Consider the following 12,825-nt stretch of genomic DNA (forward strand, 5'->3'; position numbering starts at 1 on the left):
ATTACCATAAAAAAATATTATTAATCTGCAGCTTTGGCGAGGTATTTATGAAGGTATTTTCTCTACCATAACAGTAAAAAAAAAAAAAAAAAAAAAAAAGAGTACAGTTTATAGGGGTGACCCCGAATAGAGTCGATGCTTCGATAGGAGGAGCTTTATTCGATACCAATCTCACAGTCGAATATTGCGGGGTGTTAAGATCAATATGGATCTTATAATATCAATCTTATATTGATATTAAGATCAATTCTGGCAATATGGGGGTGCTCAAATGTCTGATTTCACATAGAACTCCTGTTTTTCTTCCAATAAGTTAATGTAGAGCCTATTAAAATAATGCTATAAATTAGAATCTGAAAAGAAAGAGGCTTCAAATACGTATTTTAACATGCGTGAATAAATCCAACCACCCCTGTAGATTTAAGTTTCACTTTCCATAATCCGTGACTGACAGAGGAGCATCTTTGGCGGAAGGGAGTTAAAACTTTAACAAGACTCAAACTAACACAGGCAGAGTGAAAGACTGGATTTTTCGATCAGGTAGGGTACAAGTGATTTCAAAACATTTCAGCTGGTTTATATATATATATATATATATATATATATATATATATATATATATATATATATATATTGTGTATATATTATTTATCTCATGATGCAGTAAAGCGCTTCATTGTAGTAGGCTACTACGGTGAGTATCTCTTCAGCATGCAGCGCGAATGAGCAAGACAAACAACAATGCAGAATATTAATAACTATGACTGTCATATACATAATTATAATAAGAACACTATTATAATAAAACGCTGTGAATTTTTAGAGTTAAGTTGCTGTGTTTCTGCACGTTTTTGCGTGAAGAACGCGTCCACAAACGTTCACGTGCATTCAGGAGCATTTTGTGCAGATAGCCTATACGTTGTAATATTAACGTTATGATGCATAAATAACGAAGCGTATTCTATATGAGATAAATGAGTTAAATCCCACTGATTAGAAACCTGCTGCTTCATTAAAATTAACAACATGTTCCTGTGGCTCAGTGGTAGAGCATTGCGTTAGCAGCGCAAAAAGGTTGTGGGTTCGACTCCCAGGGAACTCATGTTAGTAAAAACAAACAAACAAAAAAATGTTAGCCTGAATGCACAAGTCACTTTGGATAAAAGTGTCTGCTAAATGCATAAATGTAATGTAAATGTAATAACTACTGTCATATACATAACGTTATAATGAGAGCACTGTTGTAAAAAAAAAAAAATTTTGAACAAAAAATAAAACATTTAATGTTTACTATCTTTTAATCAAAAAATAAAACATTATTTATCCCGTTTATATCTGCGAGGCGTCCGTCACACATCTTCCCTGTGTGTTAACGTAATTATGACTGTCGGATATGTCTGACTTGACTCTGTAATGTATTTTGCCTCGCCCCCAAAACATAGGATTCGATTATCAGTCGAATATTGGCAAGATTCGAAAATTCCGATTCGACTATGAAGTCGGGGACACCCCTCCTAAAGATATTTGTGAATACTTCATGTAATATTTTGACATATTTGCTGGGTTCCTTCCTCCAGACATCCAGTGTTAAACTGCAGCAGGCGACTGCATGTTGATTCCAGACGTCTCACTTGCAAACTCATCACTCTCTTCTGGCTCCCTCGTTTCAGCATTCATCTCCCGGTCTACAGAATTATGAAAAAGCATTAATATACTATATTATCGACTCCAACAAACATGCACAGCAATTTTGTGTTGACACATTTTGTAAAGATCCTCTTGCATGTTTTTAACTCAACATGAAATAATTCACAGCGCACCGACAGAAGCAGACAACTGACACATTTGTGGGGTTTTGTCTAATCAGTGTGTTACATCTGTTGCTGCTTGTTTTCGCTGATTGAACATGTTGACTCTGGACTGTAATCTGCTGACCAGCATCCGTCGATGTGAATTGGCCTTTAAAATGATAACTGAGCAGCTCAGCATATCTAATTATCTGTTATGCACTCTATCATTTTTCTTAATGCTAATGAAAGTTATTATAAAGTGGTTTATAGTGATGAAATGTGTCAGTTCTCTATTGTTTCAACTTTATTCCATTGAATTTATTGGATGTCTATTAGGCAGGGTTATTTTAGCATAATTCAGATGTTATTTTAGTTTTTAGTTAATATTTTAGTCATTTTTTGTGTGATTCGTAATTTTTATTAGTTTTTGCTTTTTTCATTTTAAATGTCTTATTTTTAATTGTAATTTGAATTTATTAGTAGTGTTATCAAGATAAACTAAGATAAGATAAACTCTTATTCTTAACTTTTAATTTGAAATTTTCATTTAAATTTTTTTTATTGTTGTGACTATTTTAATTCTTTTTTGTAAAGCACTGAATTATCATTGTGTATGAAATGTGCTACATAAATAAATGTGAAAATGAGAAATGTTGCTCAACTAGCTGAAATAAAATAAAATACATTTAAGTTGTGTGTGTATACATACATATACATATTTATTACTATTTTTTTCAGTTCAAGTTTATTTAATTTCAAATACCAAACATAGTTTTGTGTCAACTATAATAACCTTGGTATCATAGTGATGAAAATCATGACATTTAAAAATAAAAAATACAAAAACAGACAATATATACAAATGCCAGATAAGACATAAAATATATGTTTATTGCTTATTGGGTCCTGTTAGAATATGAGGGTTGTATTTGTCACCTCAGTTGCGTTATGAATGTGAAAACTGAGTATCTGTGACTTGAGCAATGCCTCAAAAGCAAATCTCCAGATATCAGCCAAAGGGCAATAAGATCGAGCAGATGCAGGATCTATGACTCAGTTTGAATGAAGCATTTGTTGTATACAGTAATGTCATCCAGTTACGGTTGATTTGGACACTTACATAATGAGGCGCCGGATGAAAGCAGATCAGAAGTTAAAATCCTTCCCTCTTCATAAAGCTCCATTTTTTGGACCAGTCGCTGCCTCACAGGATTTACAAACACTTTCTTGTCAGAAAAATCTGTAAATTCAGACAGGGCCAACCAGAAATTTATAATACCATACATTCAGAAAAAGGCTCTTAACTATTTATGATCTACCCATTTTAATAACAAATAATCTCATTACCTTCATTGGGACTGGACTGTGGCGAGTTTTCCACTAAAGAACCACTTGTTTTAGTGCTCTGAATGCCACAGTCCCCACATGACATCACCTGAGCTCTGCTACAGTGACTTGTCAAGTACTGAGAAAAGCCTTGACTCTCATCCGATTCACACGGCGTACCAGAGGACTGTGAAGCCCATGATTCATCATTCAACTCTGACTCTGAGGAGCTAGACTGAGTCACGACAGAGGTCAAGATGGGACAGACAGTCTTGTGAAGGCAGGGGTATGTATCCTCTTGAGGGCGGAGTTTAGAGAACTGATGAGTGAGAGAGTCCAGGGAGCTGCTGCCGGAGTGCAGAGGCTCAGGAGTGGATGGATGAGATGATACGGGAGACAATCTGACCGTGGTCGATCTGCCAGAGGTCTTCAAACCTAAATGCACATCTTGAAGTGCTTTGAACACCTAGTAAACACCAGAATAAACATAATATTATGAAGGGGTATAATTGTTTTTAATAATCGTATTATTTCCCTGATGTCTACTTGTTAGCTAGTAATAATTCAGTTTTTGGGACCACTCTCTATTTGAACGGAACTTTCTGTTTTTGGACGCTGAGTCTGTGTCTTTAAGAAACACCTCCTTCACATGTTTGTTGTCAGGTGCAATTGTTCTTAATCACTCCATCCTTTAATATTTAATAACTTGAAGAAATGCTCTTTTTAGTTCTGAAAATAATACTACATTTACACAACCGTTTAAAAGTTTAGGATCAGTAAGACTTATTTTATTTAGCTTTTTAATGTCTCACCAAGGCTGCATTTATTTGAGTAATATTGTGAAATATCATTACAGTTTAAAAGAACTTTTCTATTTTTGAATATATTTTAAATTGTAATTTATTTCTGGGATGCAAAGCTGAATTTTCAGCATCATTACTCCAGTCTTCAGTGTCACATGATCCTTCAGAAATCATTCCAATATGATGATTTGCTGCTCAAAAAAAAAGTCTTATCATCACCAACATTAAAAACAGTTGTGCGGCTTCATATTTCTGTGGAATCTGTGATACTTTTTTTTTTGTCAGAATTCTTTGATGAATACAAAGTTTTTATTTGAAATAGAAATCTTTTATCACTTTATAAATGATTTTTATTGACTTGATAAATTTAATGCATCCTTGCTGCATAAATGTTTTCATATTCTTAAAATAAATAAATAAATAATGACTGACCCCAAAATTTTTAACAGTAGTAAATTTTGAACTGTAATTAAATTTTTACTGTACAAAACTAAATAATTTTTTTGGGATTTTGATCAATTTAACAGAAACACACTACTAAAATCTTAATATAATAAACCACCAAGCATTTGAATAGATTCTCCTACTTCCGTCATGCGGGGTCTCTTCTTCCGCCGTCGGTCTAAACACTGACACGCCAGCTGAGAGATTTCCATTGATCCTTGAGGGGAAGGTGTGTCTTTAGTCATCAGTCGAGGATCCAGATGTTTCCTGCAGATGTTCTCCGCTGCGTAAGCATAGGACAGCTCCCGCGAGTGCTTCCCTTTGCTGAAACTTCTTCCATCATCTTCCTCCTCTTTTACTAGATCTTTCTGTGAGAAATAACATGTTTAACCACCCAGCAGCCAACTCTAACATACGTGACTAAAATAAGATCTCAGCTCTACTTACCAAGTAAACAGTTCTGGATTGGCTATTGACCTCCAGAGCCCGGCGTCCAGTAAGTACCTCTAGCATGACCTGCGGTATGAGAGAAACTGGAGTGTGATTTATCAGATATGGAAAGCTGAAAGACCTTTGCAGTAAAAATGGGTGATAAATTAAATATTATAGTGATATCTCTGCTGAAGGTATAAAATTAGGAAATATTGTAAAAATGCTTCGCTTATACAGACCAATTTCACACAGCTTTTTTTGTCTCACAATCATGACAGCTGAATTAAATCATGCCTGCTTTCAAATACTCCTGTGTGTATTTGTGTTTTTATTTTGGTACCTTTAAGTACATATGATTTTTAAATGTTCATGTTCCGTGTAGTAATAATCAGTATCTTTTCATGCGGAGGAAAAAACAACACCTTTTTACAGTTTTTCCAGAACAAATACAAAAATATTAATATTAAATATTTTCAAAATATAGAAAAAAAGAGTGAGATTCGATTTTTTTTAGCTATATCGCCCAGCCCTAGTTTGTAGCATCTGTTTGCAAACAGGAAACATAACCAAAAAATAAAAAATTTAAGCATTATAATTATATAATTAAGGCTGGGTCTTCCATAAAAACCCAACTCGGACCTCTTTAAATGAATCAAAGTCTTTACATTGGCTATTTACTTTTCTCACACACTGTTACTTTAATATAACGTGCATGCATTATTGTGAAATAATATTGCTGGTGAGATGATGAACATACAATCAGTGCTGTCTACATTAAAAACTTATTGGTGTTATTGAGATTTTGCGTGTGCGATGCAGCTCACCACTCCAAAGCTGTAGATGTCGATCTCCACTCCCAGCTGTCCATCCTTCAGGTATTCTTCTGGGAGGTATGCGAGAGTTCCCCGGACCGTAGCTGTTTGAGCCACGGTGGACGTCTTGCCTGGGGTTTTGTTGGGGTTCCGACAAAAACGTGCCAATCCAAAGTCCCCCAGCTTGGGCTCCAGGTGGTCCCCTAAAAGGATGTTAGAGCTGTAACAGAAGGGAACATGACTTGTTGGTACCTTGATAATTAACATGCATGTCCAAGTTGAACAATATATTCAGCAAAAATTAAAATTGTAGCGCTGGATAATGTAGTGGTGAAATGTTCCTAAATTTCCAAGCAAGAACTCTGACCCTTTTTCAGGTGATGGAGTTTTTTTGTAACATTATAAACGTCTTTGCTAAACAGAAGTATTAATTCTGTCAGAAAAAGAAAAATCTTACAGACCCCAAACATCTGAATGCCAGTGTACATGTGCTTTGTACACGTTCTTGCACTCACCTCTTGATATCTCCATGAATAAGTGCAGGTGAACATGAATGCAGGTACTGAATAGCTTTGGCAGTGCCAAGCAACACATTTACACGCTGTGACCAAGAGAGGGCGTTACTGTCCTGAAAAAAAAACAAGCGTTGTGACTGACAGACCTATGCTGTGACAGAGTTAGATCATAGATGACCTAAAATGACAATTCTGTCATCAGTTACTCATGCAGTTATAATCCCAAGTGACTGTTTTGAGGGCTTATTTACTTACAATGATAGTGCATAAAAACAAGGCAAAAATAATAAAAGGCACCACTAAAGTACAACAGAAGTTGTCCATATTTTGACTTGTGAGACCAGTGACTCGAGCCATATCTTTTCATTGACATAGTTGACATCATCATTGATGTTGACAACACTGACGTCAAACTCTGCACAACGAGTTATGATCCATTATATCTGTACATGCAGGCCCTCAAATGAGATTTAAAAGCCAGGTTGGACAAAACTACCTTTTAGCGTAAAAACAATTTAAATTTCAGAACACTTGAATGATGAGTCATACAAACTATTTTTCAGGTGATTTTTTTTTGTCATTTCGTGGGCTTGACAGCTCTGTCCCCATTCATTTTCAATGTATATTAAAAGAGCACACAGGGGCTTTCCTCAAAATATCTCCCTTAGCCTCTTAAGACCCTGCGGCCTCATATGAAGAAATCATATTTTTGTGATTTTCCTTGAGACTGTACATGCCACAGTTTTAAGCCTGGATGTCCTGTACAGAGCACATTCATGGCTTTTTTTAGAGATACTAAATGTTTGGATGTTTCACCATGACCACTCCCTCTCCTTGGTCATCAATAATGTCTGAAATTAATTTAGTGACACTCTTATGGAAATATGATAATATTTTGTAATTATTTAAATCGGTCTAATTTTTTAATTGTGTGTCATAAATCAACATCTCAGGAAAATGTTATGGGGTTTCAAATCAAAATATGACTTTCTGTTATGGAACAGAACAGTGATATTATACGTGTCCTCCTATGAGGACACCGGGATTAAAAGCATGTTTATTACGTATTTTGGGAGACATAACAAATGAATAGAGAAAGAAATTAAATTTCAGCATTCTATGAAGTATTATATATTATTATGAAAATCTTTATTCGGTTATTACTCCCATTATTACACTTCTTTTTTGATTACAAGTTGTTTCAAAAACACATTAATATGCAAATTAGATTTAATTTATAGATACATTGTATATAATGAGAAAACCTGTTTATGGTCATTTTACACACATTTTGCAGAAAGAAAAATGGTATATTGAATCATTCTGTTATAACATAGTTGAGAATCAACTTTATACAAATTTTGGTAAAAAAATCTTGAAAACTAAAAATGTATTGGTGATTTAAAAAAAATCTAATGTTTTTGCATCTGCATGTTCATTCATGTCTTTTTATATTTTTAAAGAAATTGAGTCCCGATGTCCTCTACTGAGGACAAAGCATAACTTATGAATGTAATGTGAAATTTTTTTACATTATTTTTAATGCTCTGAACAACGCAAAGACATGGAAAAAACTAATTTTTTCCTAAAACTTTTTTTCTCGGGTCTTATGAGGTTAGAATAAATTCATGCACATTTGGAACAACATGTGGGTGAGCAAATGATGACATAAGTTTCATTCCGAAGGAACTATTCTTTGAATAGCATACTAAACACTGATGCAGTGCCTATACTGTCAAGCAAGAGTGGTAACTCACCTCACATCGAAGCCGGTCCTCTAAAGAGCCCTTCGGCATATAAACATATATTAAACAATAAGTTTGTCCTTCTATACTGTAGCCAACAAAGTCCATTATATTGGGATGTCTGTATCTGTGTAAGAAAGAGCCTAATGAAAAACCGTGTAGCTTTAGATAATATTGCATAACATTTAACAAGAGCATTACAGTAGCTGAAGGATGCAAAGCTTGAAAGGCTAAAGTCCAGAAAAAAAAATGACCTAATTAAGAGACAAAAGGGTGATAACTAACCACAAAAAAGTTTTGGAGGGTGTGCTGTTGACTTTCATTTTTGGTCATGAAGAGGTGTGGTGCATAAAGAGCAATCGAAACTTCAAGAGGGTAAGTCCCATTCTGTGCTTCTGTTAAACAAACAAATTAATCACACCCAGACTGAAAAAAAGCTAATTTAAGGAATAGTTCACCCAAAAACATCAAAGATGTAGGTGAGTTTCCTCATCAGAAAAGATATGGAGAAATGTAGCGTTACATCACTTGCTCACCAATGGATCTTCTGCAATGAATGGGTGCCGTCAGAATGAGAGTCCAAACAGCTGATAAAAACATCACAATAATCCATACCACTCCGGTCCATTGGCTGCTTGTTTGTAAGAAACAAATCCACCATTAAGGTGTTTTAACTTTAAATAGTCACTTCTGGCCATAATCTACATTAAAGCTTCCTCTGGTGAAAGAGTCCATCCCCTTTTGTCCTCTCAACTGACATATTTGTTTAGAATGTATTTTGGACTGTTTTGACTTGAACGGAGTTTGATCTGTGCATATTTCTCTCTTGATTCGGATAAGACAACTTCTTCACTGGAGTAGGTTATATTATGGATAGAGGGCTCGTATTTTTAGCAAAGGTTTGAAGTTAAAAACATCTTAATGATGGATTTGTTTCTTACAAACACACAGCTTTTGACTTTTACAAGACATTAATTGATGGACTGGGGTGGTTTGGATTACTTGTAGATTGTTGGGATGTTTTTATCAGCTGTTTGGGCTGTTCATTCTGACGGCACCCATTTACTGCAGAGGAGTGCTGTAATGCTCAATTTCTCCAAATCTGTTGAGCAAACAAAATCATCTACATTTTGGATGACCTGAGGGTCAGGACATTTTCAGTAAATTTTTATTTATGGGTGAACTATTCTTTTAAGACAAAACAGGAAAGACAGATTTAAGGCCTGAGAACAGGAAGCAGAAGCCACAGGAGCAGAGGATAGACAGACAGTTTCTTACTGTGATAGTTTTTCTACTTCCGTCCTGAAACTTTCCTTCACGACATTCCAGTCCAAATGGGAGTCCTGTTCCAAACACCCACATGAAAGAGAAAGAGAAAAAACATGGATGCTTAGGAAACAAACTGAATGACTCAATAACACAACGGCCAAAATCCTATTGGTTTGCTTTGTTAGTTCCCATCTAATACCTCTTTCAGCTTCTTCACAGCAAATTCAGTGTTTCTCATCACAGCTTTATACACGTGCCCGAAACCTCCTTCTCCAATCTGCTTGCATGGGGAAAAGTTGCATGTGCCACTCTGGATTTCCTCAAACGGCCAGCTCATTGCAGTAGAGGAAAGTGGTGGGGGATCCACGCGGTTCGCACATGGACACTATGAACAGACACAAATGTGTCAGTGGAATAAGAGACTGTAAGGAAGAAAAACAAGACGGCTAAAGGAAGAGTCAAGCTGACTGACGCCTCACTAGCACAATAAAAACAGTGACCAGTCAAACCTAGCAAGTTTTTTCTTGTAGCCATTTTAATGGCTGAAATTTTTTTTTTTTTAATCAAATGAAGCACCTCTGTATTTGAAATTCTTGAATCCATAGAGTCCAGATCAGGCGGTGGGGGGTTAGGCTTGGGTAGAGGCCTGACTTCTGGAAAAGCAAAAGGACCATTTTTTACCACAGATATTCTGAAGCAGTCAGCTTGCATTTTTAAAAAGAATATCATGTTGGACAGATGCAATCACTGAGCTTAGTATAAAACATTACCGGGGACAGGGAGAGACTCCTTGACAAAGATGGCTGTACTGCGTTGAGATGCAGGGACTGGTGGCACCTTTAAAGGTGACTGCTGTTTTGAACGAAACTGCCGTATATGTCTGCCTGTGGAAATGCATGTAAAAATACATTAATGAATTTTTTTTTATCATCTAAATATAATAGCATGCAGAGTCTGCACAAAAGTAAATCATAAAACTGAAATATATCAGTTTTTCTACATTATCATTTTTCTATTTAGTTTAATTTATTTTTATTTTAGTTGTAGCATTTCAACATGGCAACATTTCTAATTTTAATTTAACGTTTTTATCAAAAATTTTATTTCAGATTTATTTTAATACTAACCAAATTTAGTTTGAACACTTATTAGTTTTAGTTAACAATAACAATATTACTCAAATATTATTACTGATGACAATATGATATATAAAACCAAGTCATTTATCGGCAGTCATTTATTTACAAGTACATTTACTCACATTTCACTGCTGCTTATATATGCTCTATATAATTGTGTATGTGACGAATAAAAATCTTGAATTTACCAAAAGCAAGTTTATAGATCAACAAAATAACTCTCTCTCTCATTTATGTCAGTGCATATACTGTTAGCCATGTCAATAAAAAATACACAATTTGATAAAAAAGTAGAGTCTGAAGAAAATATTGTGTTAAAAACTGTGTCATTTTAGTTGCTTTAACTAGATGAGCCTATTTAACAAATTTATCTGCATTATGTTTGCAAGTTTTGATGAAATCATTTTCTTTGAAATAACATGCACTAATCAGATGAATCATGCAAAATGAAATGGAAACGTGTTTTAACAAAGCAAATAAGATCATTTTGGACTGTTTAAGATCAAATAACAATCCTAATTAGCTGCTGCTGCTTTTTTTTTTTTTCTTCTGTAGATGTCAGAGGAACGTAACTGCTTGTAGCTGTAACTCCGACAGCCTCTCTAGAGATCAGAGAACAGAAACTGAAACAAATAAGCATGTGTGATCACAGCAGAAAACTGCCACATCTGAGAGCACTGTGTTTCTGCACAACTTAAACGTGCTACTTAGTTGTCAATAAAGTGCCTGAATCAAAACTATCATATGTAACAACCGCAAAATCCACCTGACAACCTGACTGGTTAAAGCACGAGATGTGGCAAGCAAATGTCAAGACACAATGATACTGAAAGCATACATACATTCAAGGATGATATCACGGGCCCTAAACCACTGCAAGCCCTCGAGAATCCTCAGAAGTTCTCCAACCGTCCCGTTGCGACAGCCCCATTTGTGGATCAGGTTGTCTGTCCGTCTGGGGCTTTGCTCCAAAAGGCGTAGTTCGGTCTGGTCTGATATAACATGTGAAGCTGCAATGGACATTCAAGCACTGTTTTAGTTTAGTTATTAGTTTCCACCAAAATACTTCAGTTACTAATTTAATATGATATTTAGCTCCAACTGAGTAAGAGAGGCATTCACTCTAAAACTTCATGAAGAGTCATTATTATGATGGTGTATAAAGTGCTAGCTGACAGTTACCTGAATAAAAGGACAACATTGGCAAACATTTACATCACATAAACAGCATCTTATTTAAACTAATTTCCAATCCCATGATTCACTATCGAAAAGGAGCTGTGATTTAACAATATATGATGGAATAAATCTCAGCATCTCACCTGAGTCAATGGACTCAAAATAAACCCCAACAACCCCAGTGATCCACGTGCATTGCTGAACTTTTAAATCAGATTATTAATTATTAACCCCTTTATTTACTCCAGAGTCATCGCTCATCAGGCCAGGGCAACAATCCTGACATTTAGCGAAACATTTGTAGTTACCTCAAACACTTTCATAACCACGCAAATATCATTACAAAGATTTACAAACTAAACCAATCAAATAAACCATAGCTGTAAGAAATAAACATTTCACAAATTGAACACAAACTTAACTTTTAACGTCACCGCTGAGATGGCTAAGCGAGTTAGCGAGTGTGCTAATCAACAAATCCTCCGGAGCTCGGGTTAAGGTTGAAATAAAATACTACTACATCAGCCTAATTAAAATCTAAACATAAATACAGAATTCTTACCGAATAATATCCAGTCTGAGCGTGAAAGTGAGTCCATAACCCGTGTAAAGTGATTCATGACAGACGCGGGTAAGTTGTACAGAAACTCCCTTTCAAACTCCGCTCCAGACATTTTTTCAGAAACCCTCCGCGTTTTCCCTCACTTTATCTTTCTTCTTTACTGTGTAAATATTTTAATCAGCCCTGATATTGTTTTACGTGGTCTTTGTACGCGGGAGTTTCCTGCTTGTGGCTGTCACTTGTGATAGTGGTTTTTTTTTTTCTTTTATTTTGAGCCACACCACAGCCGTCACACCGCGCTACTGGTTCGTGAATACGTATTGCGTCATCTAATTAATATTCATGAGCCGCCTTAGAAGACGCCGATGCCGACCGACGCCCACTTTCTTAAGTTATGAGTTGAAATCTACATTACGTTTATTAATATTCATACCCGTCACCTTCACCATAGTAGAGCTCGTGAATACTTTCGCCATCACGTCTAACTTACTCACATCTTCCATTTCCTTTTTTCCACATTTAGTAATAGAGTAAATTTCACTGTCCTGATATTAAGTGCTGTTTTTGCATTTTGAGGCATTTGCTCAAAAATTTAAAGTGATGCAATATGCCAGACAACTTTTTTTTGTCTTAATGTAAAATATGAGCAGCATGCATTGTTTTAATTCAAGTTCAACTGCAAAACCTCAGAGAAAAACTCCAAGAGAAACTGAAACGTTGATTTTGCTTTCCAGATTACAGCCATCAGTACTTTTCCTTGTGTTGTTTACGTTTTTTCAAACATTATTAAATTATAGATAAAACCTGAT

The 12,825-nt window shown here is 35.4% G+C and overlaps 1 protein-coding gene across 1 annotated transcript; it reads right to left on the reverse strand.

Moving 5' to 3' along the window:
• Positions 1 to 1,282: 1,282 nt before the first annotated feature.
• LOC109070023 (interleukin-1 receptor-associated kinase 1-like) lies at positions 1,283 to 12,724 on the reverse strand. The gene is made up of 14 exons (XM_019086634.2): positions 12,017 to 12,724; positions 11,118 to 11,285; positions 9,907 to 10,020; positions 9,713 to 9,789; positions 9,336 to 9,521; positions 9,146 to 9,210; positions 7,880 to 7,994; positions 6,123 to 6,235; positions 5,620 to 5,827; positions 4,811 to 4,879; positions 4,507 to 4,731; positions 3,138 to 3,582; positions 2,911 to 3,030; positions 1,283 to 1,685 (listed from the first exon to the last, which is right to left on the reverse strand). The coding sequence occupies exons 1-14, from the start codon at positions 12,126 to 12,128 to the stop codon at positions 1,588 to 1,590; spliced, it is 2,115 nt and encodes a 704-aa protein (XP_018942179.1). The 5' UTR covers positions 12,129 to 12,724; the 3' UTR covers positions 1,283 to 1,587.
• Between the last annotated feature and the right edge of the window lie 101 nt (positions 12,725 to 12,825).

This window comes from Cyprinus carpio, chromosome B8, assembly GCF_018340385.1.
Source record: "Cyprinus carpio isolate SPL01 chromosome B8, ASM1834038v1, whole genome shotgun sequence".
NCBI classification, from domain to species: domain Eukaryota; kingdom Metazoa; phylum Chordata; class Actinopteri; order Cypriniformes; family Cyprinidae; genus Cyprinus; species Cyprinus carpio.

Coding starts and splice junctions, on each gene's coding strand:
- LOC109070023 (XM_019086634.2), bottom strand. CDS start 12,128: ATGTCTGGAGCGGAGTTTGAAAGGGAGTTTCTGTACAACTTACCCGCG. Junction 6,236..7,879: donor AGGACCGGCTTCGATGTGAG/GTGAGTTACCAC, acceptor TTTTTTTTTCAG/GACAGTAACGCCCTCTCTTG. Junction 1,686..2,910: donor TTCATCCGGCGCCTCATTAT/GTAAGTGTCCAA, acceptor ATAATTCTGTAG/ACCGGGAGATGAATGCTGAA.